This window comes from Chiloscyllium plagiosum, unplaced genomic scaffold (assembly GCF_037043375.1).
Source record: "Chiloscyllium plagiosum isolate Xiang-an unplaced genomic scaffold, Cpla_swu_hap1 HiC_scaffold_39, whole genome shotgun sequence".
In the NCBI taxonomy this organism is placed as follows: domain Eukaryota; kingdom Metazoa; phylum Chordata; class Chondrichthyes; order Orectolobiformes; family Hemiscylliidae; genus Chiloscyllium; species Chiloscyllium plagiosum.
The window spans coordinates 41,792,261-41,810,824 of NW_028270177.1; the positions used below are offsets into that span (position 1 = coordinate 41,792,261).

At 42.9% G+C, this 18,564-nt stretch overlaps 1 protein-coding gene across 2 annotated transcripts in view; it reads left to right on the top strand.

Moving 5' to 3' along the window:
* The window catches only part of lrrk1 (leucine-rich repeat kinase 1), a 252,945-nt gene that overhangs the window by 110,442 nt on the left and 123,939 nt on the right, over window positions 1–18,564 (top strand). For both annotated transcript variants that reach the window (XM_043677668.2, XM_087981352.1), the window contains 5 exons: window positions 2,967–3,094; window positions 3,184–3,347; window positions 5,771–5,908; window positions 7,233–7,345; window positions 9,040–9,107. In XM_043677668.2, the coding sequence (XP_043533603.2) occupies window positions 2,967–3,094; window positions 3,184–3,347; window positions 5,771–5,908; window positions 7,233–7,345; window positions 9,040–9,107 (611 nt within the window). The remainder of the gene's footprint in view (window positions 1–2,966; window positions 3,095–3,183; window positions 3,348–5,770; window positions 5,909–7,232; window positions 7,346–9,039; window positions 9,108–18,564) is intronic.

The following is an 18,564-nucleotide window of genomic DNA, read 5'->3' on the forward strand; positions in this document are numbered from 1 at the left end:
AGGGGTGCATAGGTTAAGTTACTATATTTGACATTAGGATTAAATCTCGGCACAACATTGTGGGCCAAAGGGCCTGTTCTGCGCTGTACTTTTCTATGTTCTAAAGAGGAAGAAAATTGTTTCCAAACATTAATTGGCAAGAAATATAAAACAAACAATGAGAAGTTCTATTCATACATAAAAAGAAAGTGTTGTGGGTAAATCCCTACCAATTCCATTTAATCTGGCTAATTACTAAGAAATCTCTCAATCATCTACTGAAACAATGATTTAAACTTTTCTGCATATAGGAACCAAAATAAGATACCTGAAGTAAGCAAGTTAAGCCTCACAACTTCGCTATTACCCATTTAATATATGCCCATTTAATAACAGAATCTGGCCAGGATTCCAACAAGCAGTGTCTGTCTCTGGAAGTGTCCAGGTTTCAAACCTTATGCAGTGTTGTTCTTAGAAGTTCTGTGACCGAATTGTTCTGGTATTGGATTCTTAGAGTTTTCACTCTTTCAAGCTTGTAGTGTGACATTATTGATGATTCAATAGGTTCTTTCATCCTGTCTGTATCTTGCCATCTTATCAGAAGTAGTTCCCCTGTTCCTTGTTATATTTGAGGTTAGCTGTCTGCTTAAAATAGTTTTTCCTGCAGTTAACCCCTTTACTTGAGAACATGCCTTCCGCAGGCAGACTTAAGTTGTCTATTTGTCATGAGTTCATGAAGTTGTGTTGAGTACTCCTGAAGTGGAAGGCAGGAAGCTAGAATTTGTTTGTAAACATTATAGGGGAGAAGAGTGTGTGGTCCTTTGAGCAGTGATGTGTTTTGTTTTTAAAAGCTTGGAGATTTTTAAAAAATGTGCCTGCATGCAACTATAGATGCACAGAGAATATTAGCCAAATAAACCAGACCCTAGATACCAAAACCCAATTAAATTTAAATCTGATGCTTTTGATTGCCTCGAACCAATCTAATTGTAACAAAATTATGACATCATGGGTATAGAGAAGGGGTCGGTTGGACAGAGGGGAGAGCAAACTGCCATCTAAGAAAAAAATCTCGCTCTCTCAGAAATCTCCATGCTCTCTTAAAAAGCACTATCTGTTCACAAAGGTACATGGCACTTTAAGATAATATTCCTGGCACCAGAATTTGATAGAGAGAGGTGTTCAGAATGAAAGAATTCCCAGAGAAAATGTCCCTGAAAGAAGGATCAGTGGAAGACAGGCATTTATGACTAGAGAAACAACAGAACATTCCGGAAGACACATCCTGTGTAGATTTTGAGAGTCTTAGTTTTAATTTAGTTTTTTTTTATTATTTGGGTTTTACTGGAATAGCATACCAGTTGAATTGAGTTCAGGAAGGGAATAGTTAGTAGTTAGGGGGGAATTGTGTGGTTTATTGATAATTCTATTAATTTGTTCACTGTTAGGGTTAAATAAATAAATTGTCACTTGTTACTTATAAAGTGGAGATCAGGGAGTCCTTTCATTTAACTGTTCTTTTAACAGATTACAAGGCGAGGTGCTCCTTTTGGGTTTCAGTTAGTAGCTTTCAGGGGGGTGGGATGGGGTGGGAGTCAATCTCCACTTTATAACATGAGGCAGCAGGTTATCAAGCAGTGTTACCTCGTATGTCCGAGGAAATGACTTGTTTATGTTGCTTCTTCCCAGGGATGGTCAATTCACTGTTGCTTTTAATTCCTTCATAAAAGTTTCTCCTTGCGTCTTTCATCCGAAATGGTTTATTCCAGAAGGAGTTGCTGGTCCTTTTAATCCATGAAGTTTATAGTATCACAAAAGAAACTAGCTAAAGTAAGTGTGGGACCTTGGAGGTTACAACTGGGGCATGGAATAGGGAAATGGCAGATAACTTCCATCAGTCCTCATGATGTAGAGCACTGTAAGTATTTGTCAAACTAGTGGGACTAAAGACCAGCAAGTTACCAGGACTTGATGGTCTTTATCCAAGGTTTATAAATAAAGTGCCACAGAGATGGCAGTAGCTTTGATTGAAATTGTCTAGAACTCTCTGGATTCCAAGAAGTTTCTAGCAGATTTGGAAAACTGCAATTTTCCACTAAGGTGCCACACAAAAGATGTACAAATGAAAGCTTGTAGTATTGAGGATAATGTATCTATATGGATTGAGAGTTGATTGACACACAGTCAGAATTAATGGGTCTTTTTCAGGTTGGAAAAGCACAACTAGTGGAGTGCCACAAGGATGAGTTCTACAGCATCAATTATTTTCTACCTATATTAATGACCTAGAGGATGGTTCAGATTGTAATATATTTGAATTTGGATTAGTGGTGCTGGAAAAGCACAGCAGTTCAGGCAGCATCCGAGGAGCAGTAAAATCGACGTTTTGGGCAAAAGCCCTTCATCAGGAAAACAGCAGAGTGCCTGAAAGGTGAAGAGATAAATAAATTTGCAGGTCATACATAGGTAGAAGGGCATGCTGGGATGAGAACACAAGGAATTTGCAAGAGGAGATGTAGATAGATGAAGTGAATAGGTAAAAATTTGGCAGATAGAATTTTAAAGTATTCGGTGATGTACTTTGGTAGGAAGAAGCAAAAGTTAGACTATTATTTAAATGGTGATTGACACCAAACAATGCAGTGCAGAGGGTGGTCTCATGCATGAAACATGAAACATTACCATGTGGTTCGGCAAATATTTAAGGAGACAAATGGAATTTTGACCTTTATTGCTAGTCGGTTGGAGGTTAAAAAGAGGGAAGGTTCTTGGTTACGATTGTACGGGTGGTTGGTGAGGCCATTCCTGCAGTGCTGCGGACAATTTTAGTCTTGTAGTTAAAAAAAGATATACTATTGGTTAAGCAGGTTAAGCCTTAAGAATGAAAGATGATTTAATTAAAACTTCAGGGTAGGAAATTTGCTGAATAGATATTTCAGTGCAGCATCAAAAATTCGGTTAACAGGATTATGTTATACTTTTTTCAGTATTCTGGAAATTGATGTTTCAAGGAACCAACTGAGCTGCCTTCCCACTGGCTTCTTACATCTACCAAAGCTCGAAAAACTCTCAGCTTACAGCAACTTGCTGGAAATGTTATTTGATGAGGAAAAAGGTATAGAAATCTTAATCAGAGAAAATGTCTCAAATTCTTCTTTTCTTTACAGTGTTTGATTGGCTTTTAATAGATTCCTTTACCTCTAGCAACAAACTGGATTGGATTGAGAAAACTCCAGGAGATTGATGTTTCTAACAATAGACTTCAGCTTTTACCCTGTACATTCCTGAACTGCTGCAAGTCCCTCAGCAGCTTGAAAGCATCTCAGAATGCACTCAAGGACTTTCCGGAACCCTGGGCCTGTCCTTTGGTAAGCATAGTTGCACAGAATTCTCAGGGAGTGTAAGGCTGAGAGGGTCGTCTGGAATAGTAGCAGGTTTTACCTCGCAGGTTTTAACTACTCTGCTCAGAAAATCCATAACTAATAGTTGTATTGGTAATATAGAGCTTGAGTGTTGCTAAAAAATGCAATGTGCTATCTCAGCTTTTTCATTTTGCCCGCATCATGACAGATGGAAGAATACTAAATTTCAAAGGGAATGATAAACCACTCTGCATGAGAAAAGTGTGCTGATCAGGTGGCAGATTGACTAATCGGAGCCAAGGCATTACTGCAGAGCATATATTATGTAATTGTTGTCCTCTACACTTTCGTTTATATCAAAAAAGGCACATGATATTGGCATGTTATGTTTTAATGCAGAAGACTGGTTCCTGCATATGAATATCCTGGCAAATGTAATTGAGACACATTGCAATGATGTTAAGTTAGTTATTAGTGTAGATCTTTATACACTCAATGTTCAGCAAATGATGTTCATCACAGAATTGCAACTTTTTTAGATATTGTATTCTGAATATCACAAACGTGGGTTGGTAGAGTACTCTGTCTATTGTGAACAGCGAAAGGAACAGGTATTTGAAATGATCTGCTATTCATTGCAGTGTATGGCTCATGTATCTGTCATTACACTTACTGAGATCCATATGTCACATTACTCAGATGTATGGTAGGCAGACAGTATTATTGGCCTAATAGCAAAATCCTGTTGGTGGATCTTAATATTAGTGTTGTTACTACAATGAATAGCTAAGCTATATGTTTGAGCCATCTTCGCTTTCAAGGGTAAATTAGATTAGATTAGATTAGATTACTTACAGTGTGGAAACAGGCCGTTCGGCCCAACAAGTCCACACCGACCCGCCGAAGCGCAACCCAGCCATACCCCTACATTTACCCCTTTACCTAACACTACGGGCAATTTAGCATGGCCAATTCACCTTACCTGCACATCTTTGGACTGTGGGAGGAAACCGGAGCACCCGGAGGAAACCCACGCAGACACGGGGAGAATGTGCAAACTCCACACAGTCAGTCGCCTGAGGCGGGAATTGAACCCCGGTCTCTGGAGCTGTGAGGCAGCAGTCCTAACCACTGTGGTACTTGTAAGTATATGTATTCACAGCAACCCATAATTTGATTATACCACTTGATAATATTGATGTGCTCAACTTTAGTATCAAGCTTACATGGTGAGCAAATGGCTTGGACAAAAGTAAGGCCAACCTTATGGCATGTGGAGCAGTTGGAATTCCAATGTTTATATTGACCACTGCAGGTAAACTGTAGCGTTTCAACAGTAGGAATTCCTCTTGGAAGGATGAACACCCAGAGTTCGTGATCCACATTGATGTCAATGACTTGGGTAGGAAGGGGGATGAAGTCCTTAAAACAGGATTTAAACAACTAGGAAGGAAATTCAAAAGCAGAGCCTCATAAGCAGTAATCTCAGGATTATTCTCAGAGCCACATGCTGGTGAGCACATGATTGCGGAATTGAGAGGTTGAACACATGGTTAGAAAAATGGTATAGGAGAGAGGGCATAAGATTTCTGAGGCTGGTTCTGGTGTAGATGCAGAAGATACACGTTGGCAGAACCGGGACTAATATCCTGGCAGGGACATTTGTGAATGGTGTTGGGAGGATTTGATTAGATTGATAGGTCATTGGAATATGAGACAAAGTTCAAATTGGAGGGAAGTAAAACTGATAACAAGAATTAGAAGAGTAGTAAGCAAAATTAAATGATAGACAAAGCAAAGGCAAATATCAAATAAGATCAGAAAGGAGGAAGAGTGTTAAAAAGGCAAAATGAAAGTCATTTTAGCTGAATGCATATTATATTTGCAATAGAGTTGATTTGAAGGCACAAGTTGAAGTAAATGGGTGTGATTTAATTACCATTACAGAGAAGTGGCTAAATAGTTACCAAGATTGGGAACTGGATATCAAATGATATTCAACATTTAGGAAGGATGGGCAAAAAAGAAAAGAAGGCGGAATAGCAGTCTTCACAGAAGATACAGATAATCTCCCACACTTATTAGTAAATCAAGGGACTTGGTAAACCATTACAGACATTTGCGCCACATGCTGCATCTAAGAGCATTGTGGAAGACCCCACAATCCTTCAATCAAACTCTTCGGTCTCTCACGGCCAGACTATGCAACAATTTCTTCCCCTGGGCCATCGGGGGAACATGTTCATTTTATCAGCATAAATTCTTTGCTAAACCACTAATGTCTGCAATGACCTGATAAATGCATCAAAAGTATAATGGATGATTACAACAAATAATAATCACATTTTTCCTTTACTCCCAAGAGAAGGGGAAATGTCTGAAACTAATAATGTGATTGTTAAAATGCAAATTATTTTCTATATTTCTAGGAATTTTGTAATGTTTCTGGAAACGTCTTGATATCACTTCCAAACACTCTGAGTATCTTCTGGAAGAATTGTCTGAAAGAAGCAAATTTTTCTGACAATTTACTGAAGGAAGTACCAGCAAACCTCTTTGAACTTAAGGTATTTGTGCACAATTTTGGAATTTGTATTCTGTAAAAGGTTGATGGATTGAAATCATGGAAAACCATCCACTGGGTTTCTTCACATCTCTTCTATGTAAATCCTGTGATGGTATTTGTCAGTTCAGTTAGCTGGACATTTACGATGCAGAATAACACCAATAGCTTCAGTTCTGCACCAGTTGAGGTTACTATGAAGACTCCCCTTCTCTACCTCTCCCCTCACCTAAGTTGTGGTGTAAACTATCACCCGTCATCTCTGTCTAATGAGAGAGCAACCCTGTGGTCTGGTAAGACTATGGCGACTTTACTATAATGGTGCAGATTTGGATAAAGGAAGCGAGAGTTGTATATTACTGTCTGCTTCCAACATTGAGTTTCGAGGCACAATGAGTTGTGTACAGAGAAACCTCGGATAATCGAATGCTGGATAACACGGTTTAGCCAAGCATTGGGATCTTGCAATCTTGTTTGAATAATCCGAAATTCAGATAATCGACATTCTTCTGTAGATGGGAGCAGGAAGTTACAGTTTGAGTAAGTGACACTTCAGTTATACAGGACCTTCACCAGGCCCTATCTGGAGTACTGAGTTCAACTTTGAGCAGTGTGTCACAGAAGGATATATTCATCTCAGAGTATCAGTTCACCACAGGAGTAGCTGGACCCAAAAGGGTTAAATTGTGGGATAATTTACGTAAAGTGAAGATTTTTTTTGAAAGGGAGATTTTGAAACACCAGACCACACAACAGGTCATAGAAAATGGAATTCTTAACAACCTTACACCAAAAGCTGAGGGTAAATTGGAGCTTTCTGTACTTATATGAATAGATTTTCCTTAGGTAACAATCTTAAACCATATGAAGTAAATGTGTCCAATGGGTTTTAAGGTCAGCTTCAATCTGATTGAATGGCAGAGCAGCTGAAAGGGCTAAATGGCCTTCTAATTCTGCGCAATCTTCTCATATTCCCTTTAACTTGTAACATCTCTGTTGGGCTTTTTTCCTTCACGTTATTTGTATCACACTTGCAGGCCTGAATTAAATTTACTATTTTATTGAGCTTACCTCGAATGAAAGTAGGTGGTGTCAGGAAACTACTCATGTTCCTTTAATTTGCCTCCTGAGCAATGTCCCAAAAACAGCAACAACTCTCTTTTCCCCACCCCCCAAAAAAAGGACATTTCTGTTCTGCTCCAGTTTCCTGTGTGGACTCAGTACATCACATGCAGTGTTGCTGCTTGGAATTGGTGAATGTGTTGATGTTAACCTTTGCTGATGTCTTCAACTATGATATTTCAAGCCACTTTTTTAACTGACGGCAGAACCTGAGCTCTCTGAAATTATCCGGCAATCAGATACAGTCGCTTCCTCCAGTGGATCAATGGCAGTGCTCTAGCCTGAAATCACTTGATCTCTCTCGAAATCATCTTGGAAAGTAAGTACTGTCCAACACCATGTTTAAAATTACAAATGTTTTCATTATTTGGAGTGGGAGCCTCATGTGAATTCGTCCCATGTGCTCACCCTGATTTTTTCTCTGGAATGCACTCTGAGTGTCCATGGAGCATTGGGATGGAAGTCATTGATCCTGCGCAGTAAGTTTGGACTTTAGTTGTGATAATCATAGAGCCTGCCAGTGACATTCTGGGCAGAAATCCTGCTATAACCTGGGATACCCAGCACTGCTGCAGTCACTAGTCAGGGACAGGACAGAGAATCGTTTAACATTCTCTAGCACCCAATTCAGAATTTTTAAATGAGGAAACATGTAGCTATGTCAATCACAAATGACTTATCACCAATGTGACCAGTCCCCAAGTCTCAGCCTACTCAGCCCAGCAGTTGTTAGGTTTGGTGTTTAATTTCCATGTTTCTGCACATGGAACAGGACAGAACATGGGGGAGGAATCTGCTGCTGAGGCTAATCATTTACTCTCCCTGATTGCCCAATGTCACTGCTGCCTGCATCTTCTCTTCCCACCCATAGTGATCTCATCTTTGTGATAAGTGTGTGAAGTATCACCATAGAGCTTTGTGTCACATGGGAGACCTATTGAGTTCATGGCTCTTTCTAGAGCCATCCAATCAGTCCCATTCATCGCCGTGTTGCCCATGTAAATATCAGGAACCAGATTGCCCTGTAGCTGGTTATTTCTGGGATGGCTTGAATTGAGATTTTTGCCCCTATTTGGTGAAAGATGAACAAACAAATTCAGGCAGGTGGCAGGTGAATTTAATACAGAGAAATGAGGTGACCATTTTGGCAGGAGGAATAGGGAGAGGTCAATACTGAGACTGTACCATGTCACCCATGGAGACTGTCATTTGAGTTAGACTAAGGTAAGTAGGTTGGGAGAGCAAGTTGTGACAAACAGGGCAAAATGAGTGGAGGTTCGTGGTCTGCCCATTGGGGAAAGGGAAGGATGTTGGGGATGTCCTATTAAGGAGATACCCCTCCAAACTTTGACCGAACAGTAAATACTTCTGGCTTCAAACTTGATGTTGGCCTATGCCTGCAGCAGGAAAGCTTGGAGTAGGAGTGCAAAGAGTGCAAGGAGTAGGTGGCCTTCAGTTGGTCAACAGCCACAAACCGCCTCCCCCACTGTGCACAAAGTAGTGTCTAGAGGTGGGTGGAGAGGCCTCAAACAGCACCAATGGCATTACAGCCAATTTTCTGTTCTCCTCTACCTTTCCAGTCCAACTCTGGGAAGGACAAAATATAGCCTGTGGTGACCAGAATTCGGCTCAATTCCCTAGTTTTGTCTTAACCAAAGCTTTGTCATGGTTCAGCAGAAACTCCCTGCTTATGAACTGAATAGCTCTGTTTAAAAACCCAAGATGTTTTGCTAATTGTTCTGTCAGTACATCCTGCCTCCTTGAAAGATCTGTGCATGTAAACCCCAAGTCCCTTTCCTTATCCCTACTGCCAAATCACATCTCACAATATATCAAAATTCCATCTGCCAAATGTCTGCACATTTTGTTAGCCTGTCAGTGTTTTACAATGGAGTATAGATGTATCAGAATATTGCGCAGTGAGCCTGTCAGGCTGTTGCGTGAAGTTTAGTGGTTGCTGCCAACTCCCTGATATATCTTACAACTAGGTGTTCTGTTGTTTTCTGCATGCAGGAGTGAAGAAGGAGTCAGAACTAGAAAAGTTTTTTTTACAACATGGCTAAAGAAAACTTCGGACACAGGTGAAAAAATTCAAGGAAACTTTGGGACTTGCTTGGGAAGAGCCCTTTCAGCTCATAGAATGTTGACGCAACAGCTGGAGTTATTTTTACATGGTCCAATTTACCTACTTGCCCTCTTTTTAATTCTGCTTCTTTCAGTGTTTTTAGAATTTCAATCATTTGTGATCAATTATCCCATCACTACTTAATCATCCTTATGATGTAGGTGTTGCATAAGAATAAGGCGGCACGGTGGCACAGTGGTTAGCACTGCTGCCTCACAGAGCCAGAGACCCGGGTTCAATTCCCATCTCAGGCGACTGACTGTGTGGAGTTTGCACGTTCTCCCCGTGTCTGCGTGGGTTTCCTCCGGGTGCTCCGGTTTCCTCCCACAGTCCAAAGATGTGCAGGTGAATTGGCCATGCTAAATTGCCCGTAGTGTTAGGTAAGGGGTAAATGTAGGGGTATGGGTGGGTTGCGCCTCGGCGGGTCGGTGTGGACTTGTTGGGCCGAACGGCCTGTTTCCACACTGTAATCTAATCTAATCTAATCTAATCTAATCTAATCTAATCTAATCTAATCTAATGTAGTGTAAAGGTGGGTGAACTTTCGCAGCATGGATTGGTACCTGGGACTTGGATGTTGTGGCCATTTCAGAGACACGGATAGAGCAGAGACAAGAATGGTTGTTGTTGCAGGTTCCGGGATTTAGATGTTTCAGTAAGAACAGGGAAGGTGGTAAAAGAGGGGGAAGATGTGGCATTATCAAGGACAGTATTATGGTGGCAGAAAGGGCATTTGATGAAGACTCGTCTACTGAAGTAGTGTGGGCTGAGGTTAGAAACAGGAAAGGAAATTTCACCCTGTTGGGAGTTTTCTATTGGCTTCCAAAAAGTTCCAGAGATGTAGAGGAAAGGATTGCAAAGATGATTCTGGATAGGAATGAAAGTAACAAGGAAGTTGTTGTAGGGGACTTTAATTTTCCAAATATTGACTGGAAACCGTATTGTTCAAGTACTGCAGATGGGTCAGTTTTTGTCCAATGTGTGCAGGAGGATTTTCTGACACAGTATGTAGATAGGCCAACAGGCAAGGCCATATTGGATTTGGTACTGGGTAATGAACCCAGCCAGGTGTTCGATTTGGAGGTAGGTGAGCACTTTGGTGATAGTGACCACAATTCGGTGACATTTACTTTAGCGATGGAAAGGGATAGGGATGTACCACAGGGCAATAGTTATAGCTGGGGGAAAAGCAATTATGAGGTGATTAGGCAAGATTTAGGATGCACAGGATGTGGAAGGAAACTGCAAGGGATGGGCACAACTGAAATGTGGAGCTTGTCCAAGGAACAGCTACTGCATGTCCTTGATAAGTATGTACTTGTCAGGCAGGGAGGAAGTGGTCGAGTGAGGAACCATGGTTTATTAAAAAAGTTTAATCTCTTGTCAAGAGGAAGAAGAAGGCTTATGTTAGGCTAATATACAAAATGCGGAGGAATGGGATTGTGGGAGACATAGCAGTTTGGATCAGTAATTGGCTTGCTGAAAGAAAACAGAGGGTTGTAGTTGATGAAACATGTTCATCTTGGTGTCCAGTTACTAGCGGCGTACCGCAAGGGTCGGTGTTCAGTCCACTGCTGCTCGTCATTTTTATAAATGACCTGGATGAGGGCTTAGAAGGGTGGGTTAGTAAATTTGCGGATGACACTAAGGTCGGTGGAGTTGTGGATAATGACGAAGGATGTAGTAGGTTGCAGAGAGGCATAGATAAGATGCAGAGCTGGGCTGAGAGGTGGCAAATGGAGTTTAATGTGGACAAGTGTGAGGTGATACACTTTGGATGGAGTAATCGGAATGCTAATGGTAGGATTCTTGGGAGTGCAGATGAGCAGAGAGGTCTCGGTGTCCATGTACAGAGATCCCTGAAAGTTGCCACCCAGATTGACAGGGTTGTTAAGAAGGCATACAGTGTTTTGGCCTTTATTAATAGAGGGATTGAGTTCCGGAACCAGGAGGTTATGCTGCAGTTGTACAAAATCCTGGTATGGCCACACTTGGAGTATTGTGTACAGCTCTGGTCGCTGCATTAGAAGAAGGATGTGGAAGCTTTGGAAAGGGTGCAGAGGAGATTTACTCGGATGTTGCCTGGTATGGAAGGAAAGGCTGAGGGCCTTGAGGCTGTTCTCGTCAGAGAGAAGAAGGTTGAGAGGTGACTTAATAGAGACATACAAGATAATCAGAGGGTTAGATAGGTGGACAGGGAGAGCCTTTTTCCAAGTATGGGGACGGCAAACACGAGGGGACACAACTTTAAAGTGAGGGGAGATAGGTATAAGACAGATGTCAGAGGTAGTTCCTTACTCAGAGTATTAAGGGTATGGAATGCTTTGCCTGCATCGGTCGTAGATTTGCCAAGTTTAAGTACATTTGAGTTGTCATTGGACAGGCATATGGACGTACATGGAATAGTGTAGGTGGGATGGGCTTCAGATTAGTATGACAGGGCGGCGCAACATCGAGGGCCGAAGGGCCTGTACTGCGCTGTAATGTTCTATGAGATATGAAAGGCTCGGCTAGGCTGCTTCAGAGATACTAGTTAACCAGGAAGGACCTAAAGAGAGAGCTAAGAAGAGCCAGGAGAGGACATGAGAAGTCTTTGGCAGGTAGGATCAAGGAAAACCCTAAAGCTTTCTATAGGTGTGTCAGGAATAAAAAAATTACTGGAATAAGGGTAGTAATGGGAATTCGTGCTTGGAGTCAGAGGAAATAGGGGAAGCACTGAATGAATATTTTTCATCAGTATTCACATTGGAAAAAGATAATGTTGTTGAGGTGAATACTGAGATACAGGTTATTAGACTAGAGGCATAATGCAACAGAGGCAGACCAGGCCAGGTCCCTGGGGAGAGGGGGCAAGTTACATGTGGGCTGCAACTGTCTGTGGTACATGGGGGCAAAGAGGGATTGAGGCTCGTAAGGAGGGGGTGTTAGCAATTTGGAAAATGTGGAAATAGATAAGTCTCCAGTGCCAGATGGATTTATTCTCAGCTTCTCTGGGAAGCTAGAGAGGAGATTGCAAAGCCTTTGGCTTTGATCTTAATGTCATCATTGTCGACAGGAGTAGTGCCAGAAGACTGGAGATGATTAGAAGAGATAGGATTTATAATCATTTAGAAAGGAATAATTTGATTAGGGATAGTCAAAACAGTTTTGTGAAGGGTAGGTTGTGCCTCACAAACCTTATTGTGTTCTTTGAGAAGGTGACCAATCAGGTGGATGAGGGTAAAGCTGTTGATGTGGTGAGTAGAGATTTCAGTAAAGTGTTTGATGAGGTTCCCCACAGTAGGCTATTGCAGAAAATACAGAGGCATGGGATTGATGGTGATTTAGTGGTTTGGATCAGAAATTGGCGAGCTGAAAGGAGACACGGGTGTTTGATGGGACGTGTTCATCCTGGAGTTCAGTTACTAGTGGTGTACCACAAGGATCTGTTTTCCAGCCACTGCTGTTTGTCATTTTTATAAATGACCTGGATGAGAGTGTAGAAGGATGGGTTAGTAAATTTGCGGACGACACTAAATTTGGTGGAGTTGTGGATAGTGCATAAAGGTGTTACAGGTTACAGAAGGACATAGATAAGCTGCAAGCTGGGCCATGAGGTGGCAAATGGAATTTAATGCAGAAAAGTGTGCGGTGATTCACTTTGGAAGGAGTTACAAGAATACAGAATACTGGGCTAATGGTAAGATTCTTGGTAGTATGGATGAGCAGAGAGATCTCGCTGTCCATGCACGTAGATCCCTGAAGTTGCCTCCCAGATTGATTGGGTTGTTAAGAAGGTGTGTTAGTGTTTATTGGTTGAAGGATTGAGTTTCAGAACCATGAGGTCATGCTGCAGTTGTACCAAACTCTGGGCGGCCGCACTTGGAATATTGCGTACAATTCTAGTCGCCGCATTATAGGAAAGATGTGGAAGCATTGGAAAGAGTGCAGAGGAGATTTACCAGGATGTTGCCTGGTATGGAGGGAAGGTTTTATAGACTCATACAGCACGGAAACAGACCCTTCGGTCAAATTCTTCCATGCAGACCAGATATCCTAACCTAATCTAGTCCCATTGGCCAGCACTTGGCCCATATCCCTCCAATCCCTTCCTATTTAAATACCCATCCAGATGCCTTTTAAATGTTGCAATTGTAACAGCCTTCACCACTTCCTCTGGCAGCTCATTCCATACACGCACCGCCCTCTGTGAAACAGTTGCCCCTTAGGTCCCTATTATAGCTTTCCCCACTCACCCTAAACCTATGCCCTCTAGTTCTGAACTCCCCAACCACAGGGGAAAGTGTTTGGCTATTTATCCTATCCATGCCCTCATGATTTTATAAACCTCTATAAAGTCACCCCTCAGCCTCCGACGCTCCAGGGAAAACAGTACCAGCCTATTCAGCCTCTCCCTACAGCTCAAATCCTCCAACCCTGGCAACATCCATGTAAATCTTTTCTGAATCCTTTCAAGTTTTACAACATCCATCCGATTGGAGGGAGACCAGAATTGCACGCAATATTCCAACAGTGGCCTAACCAATGTCCTGTACAGCCACAACATGATCTCCCAACTCCAATACTCAAAGCTCTGACCAATAAAGAAAAGCATACCAAACGCTACCTTCATTATTCTATCTGCCTGCAACTCTACTTTCAAGGAGCTATGAACCTGTACTCCAAGGTCTTTTCGTTCAGCAACACTGTCTAGGACCTTACCATTAAGTGTATAAACTCTGCCCTGGTTTGCCTTTCCATTTAGATTAGATTATATTCCCTACACTGTGGAAACAGGCCCTTCGGCCCAACACTGACCCTCCGAAAAGTAACCCACCCAGACCCATTTCCCTCTGCCTAATGCACTTATCACGATGGGCAATTTAGCACTGCCAATTCACCTAGCCTGCACATCTTTGGACTGCGGGAGGAAACCGGAGTACCCGGAGGAAACGCACACAGACACTGGGAGAATGTGCAATCTCCACACATTCACCCGAGGCTGGAAATGAACCTGGGACCCCGGTGCTGTAAGATATCAGTGCTAACACTGAGCCACCGTGCCACCCATTTATTTTATCTAAATTAACTTCCATCTGCCACTCCTTAAGCCATTGGCCCAGCTGATCAAGATCCCGTTGTACTCTGAGATAACCTTTTTCACTGTCCACTATACCCCAATTTTGGTGTCATCTGCAAACTTACTATACCTCCTATGTTCACATCCAAATCATTTATATAAATGACAAAAAATAGTGGACCCAGCACCGATCCTTGTGGCACTCCACTGGTCACAGGCCTCCAGTCTGAAAAACAACCCTCCACCACCATCCTCTGTCTTTTACCTTTGAGCCAGTCCTGTTTCCAAATGGCTCGTTCTCCCTGTATTCCATGAGATCTAACCTTGCTAACAAGTCTCCCATGGGGAACTTGTCGAATGCCTAAAGGCTGAGGGATTTGAGGCTGTATTCATTCACGAGAAGAAGGTTAAGAGGTGACTTAATAGAAACAAACAAGATGATCAGTAGGTTAGATAGGGTGGACAATCAGAGCCTTTTTCTTCAGATGATGATGGTTAGCACAATGGGACATAGTTTTAAATTGAGGGTGATAGATATGGGAAAAATGTTTGAGGTAGGTTCTTTACTCAGAGCATAGTAAGGGCATGAAACACCCTGCCTGCAACAGGAGTAGACTGGCAAACTTTAAGGGCATTTAAATGATCCTTGGATAAACAGATAGATGCTAATGGAACGGAGTAGGTTAGATGGACTTCAGATTAGTTTTACAGGTTGGCACAACATTGAGGGCTGAAGGGCCTGTTGTGTGCTGTTATGTTCTATGTTGCTACCAAGTTCAGTACTTGTTGATCATTTCTAATTGCTGTTAAGATGGTGGTGTTAAACTGTCTTCTTGAAGTCCATGCCTAACCCGCCCCAGTGTGCTAAAGAGGGAGTTTCAGGATTGTGACCTGTGCCAGTGAATAGTGACCATTTCTGCATCAGGATGTAAATGATTTGAAGAAAAACTTGTAGGTAGTGTAACCACATGCCTGAAACAAAAGCATGGTGCTGGAAAAATACAGCAGTTCTGGCAGCACCTGTTGAGAGAAGATCAGAGTTCACTTTTTGACCCTTCATTAGAACTGCCAGTAGGTGGGAAAGGCTGGTGGTTATGCTGATGACGGGGTATCGGATGAGATAGTAAATAGAGTACATGGAGATGGAGTCCAGAGAGAGAGAGGGAAAGAAGGCGAAAAGCAAACAGAGAGAGAGAGCTAATGTTAAGCTGAGAGAGAGAAATACAAGGTAAGATGCTAACAAGAAGTGTGAATTATTGAAAATGGGTTGGCTATGCAGCGAGCAATGGATTTGGGGGGAGAGTAACCAAAGTAGAGGAAGGGAATCATGTTTAGATTAGATTAGATTCTCTACAGTGTGGAAACAGGCCTTTTGGCTCAACAGGTCCACACCGACCCTCCGAAGAGTAACCCATCCAGACCCATTTCCCTCTGACTAATGCACCTATCACTACGGGCAATTTAGCATGGCCAATTCACCTGACCTGCACATCTTTGGATTGTGGGAGGAAACCGGAGCACCCGGAGGAAACCCGCACAGACACTGGGAGAATGTGCAAACTCCACACAGACAGTCGCCTGAGGCTGGAATCACATCTGGGTCCCTGGTGCTGTGAGGCAACAGTGCTAACCACTGAGCCACCGTGCCACCTCCAATTGTTAAATTGTCTCCCAAATTGTCTCAAATTGTTAAACTCATTATTGAGTCCTGAAGGCTGTAGGGTACCTGACTGGAAGATGCGGTGTGGTTCCTTCAGCTTTTTATATTGAAATTTGCTCTAGCACAACAGTGGGCCAGAGACAAATATGTTGGCATGGGAAATTATGCTATGTTGAAGGGTGACCAGGTGGAGTTGTGGGATAAATCGGGGGCTGCAATCAGGGGAGGAGTGGAAGAGTTGGGCAAACGTCTGAGAAATGTGGAGACAGGGGGAGAATCAGGAGGTCTGCTGGGGCTGCGAGGGCAAAAAGTTGGGCTGACCACTGAGGAAGGGAGGGAGGGTCAGATGTGCAAGTGACAGTGAGCAAGGAGAATCAGGCAGGCCACTGGGGGTTAAAGAGGGATAATGCAGTAGAGGCAAACCAGGTTGGGTCCCTGGGGAGGGGGTAGCAAGTGACAGGTGGGCTGTGACTGTCCATGGGGGAGGGGGGGGCAAGAATCGGGTGGGTCCATGGGGGGGGGGGGGGACAAGAATCTGGTGGGACCTTGGGGGCAAAGAGGGGAACAAACAGACGTGCTGCCAGTCAGAGGTAGGATTTGGAGTGTTTGGAGCTGTGCTCACTAGGCAAGTGAAGAATATTCTATCAGGCTCCGAACTTGTGCCTTGTCAATGGATGACAGACTTTTGGGAGTCAGGAAGTGAATTACTCATTGGAGCATTCCTAGCCTCTGACCTGCTCTTGTAATTACTGTATTTATATGGCGGCTTCAACTCAGTTTTAGATGACAGTTATCTAAGCCCGCATCCCTGCAATTTCCGTGGTAAATCTATGTTGCTATATCCCTCAATAGAGGGGAGTCTGAAACCGTATAAAGTATTCTTGATCTCTCTCTTTCTGTAATCAGTTTGTCGCATGGCTTTTTAAATTGTACACCTGCTTTTAAGAATTAACATTTATGTTCCTTTATATCACTCTGCTCCATTGAAAAGTTACCCTTTAAGATGTACATCTTACTGCTTTCCACCAACTGTGTTTGAATATTGTTCACTATTTCACTGCATCTGCCACATGACTGATCATGTACATTCTTCCTTACCACAGCAGCTCACGAGTAACCATGCCAACAGGGCAAGAGAATTAGTTATGGAATAGAATTCTCTGACTAATATTCTTTGCAGTATCTACCTAGTGTTCCCATAGCCAAGGGAAAAACAATGCTCAAGCATTAACTGGCAGAGAATTTTTTGGGAGAGTTTTACAGTAGAGGGAAGGGCTATTTGACCTATCGAGTGTTTACCAGTTCTCTGATCCATCTATGTCGTAGCATACATTCCTGCACTTACATTCATTGGTCAGCACTGAAAGGTTAATATGCTGACATTTGGCACCATTTTACTGCATTGAGATGTTCCTGTCCAAACTAGTATTAGGCTGTAATAATCTATTCCTTCTGTGGGCCATTAATGTTGTGGACCAATCCTTCTCCAGGATTTGATACTGGCAATGATGAGTGCAAATGTTTGTATAGCTGCAAGTGCTGACCCATGATGCTGAGCTCTACTAATCATTGTGACAAATTATCCCATGCTTCATCTACCGTCTGAGAAAAGATGTTTTTCCTAACTGTTCTGCTCATTCCCTTGATGAAACCTTGACACTGACTCTCCAACAGGTCTTCCAGTGGAAACAGCAAATTGAGCTCTTAGCTGCTTGCTTGTGGCTTTGCTGAATGAATGAACGAACTTCATTATCACATGCCCTCAAATGTTTGTGATGTCGCCGTTTATGTGCCATCTTAGGTTCAAGATATCTAGGTACAGATATAGAACATTGTACAGGCCCTTTGGCCCTCTGTTACGCCGCCCTGTGAAACAATCTGAAGCCCATCTAACCTACTCTATTCCATTCTCGTCCATGTGCCTATTGAATGACCATTCAAATGCCCATAAAGTTGGCGGGTCTACAACAGTTGCAAGCAGTGTGTTCCTTGCCCCTACTACTCTCTGCCTCTGACATTTGTCCTATATCTATCACCCTTCAATTTAAAGCTATGTCCCCTCGTGCTAGTCATCGCCATCTGAGGAAAAAGGCTTTCAGTGTCCACCCTATCTAACCCTCTGATTTGTCTCAATTAAGTCACCTCTCAACCTTCTTCTCTCTGACGAAAACAGCCTCAAGTCTCTCAGCCTTTCCTCATAAGACCTTCCCTCCATTCCAGGTAACATCCTAGTAAATCTCCTCTAAGCCCTTTCCAAAGCTTCCAGCTTTCCAAATACTTAAGTAGTTGGTAAAAATTTGAAAGAATAATAAATAAAAGTCCAGCATCAGAATAAAATCTTTCAAATGAAAAAGGGGTACTCAAATTATAGTCCATTTCACCTAAATCCATGCCAACACCTAGCATCCAATCCTCCAGGGCCTCCCCTCCCTGTGACGGCCTCTGATCTGCCAGGGCCTCCCCTCCCTGTGACAGCCTCTGATCTGCCAGGGCCTCCCCTCCCTGTGACGCCCTCTGATCCTCCAGGGCCTCCCCTCCCTGTGACGCCCTCTGATCCTCCAGGGCCTCCCCTCCCTGTGACAGCCTCTGATCTGCCAGGGCCTCCCCTCCGTGTGACGGCCTCTGATCTGCCAGGGCCTCCCCTCCCTGTGACGGCCTCTGATCCACCTGGGCCTCCCCTCCCTGTGACGGCCT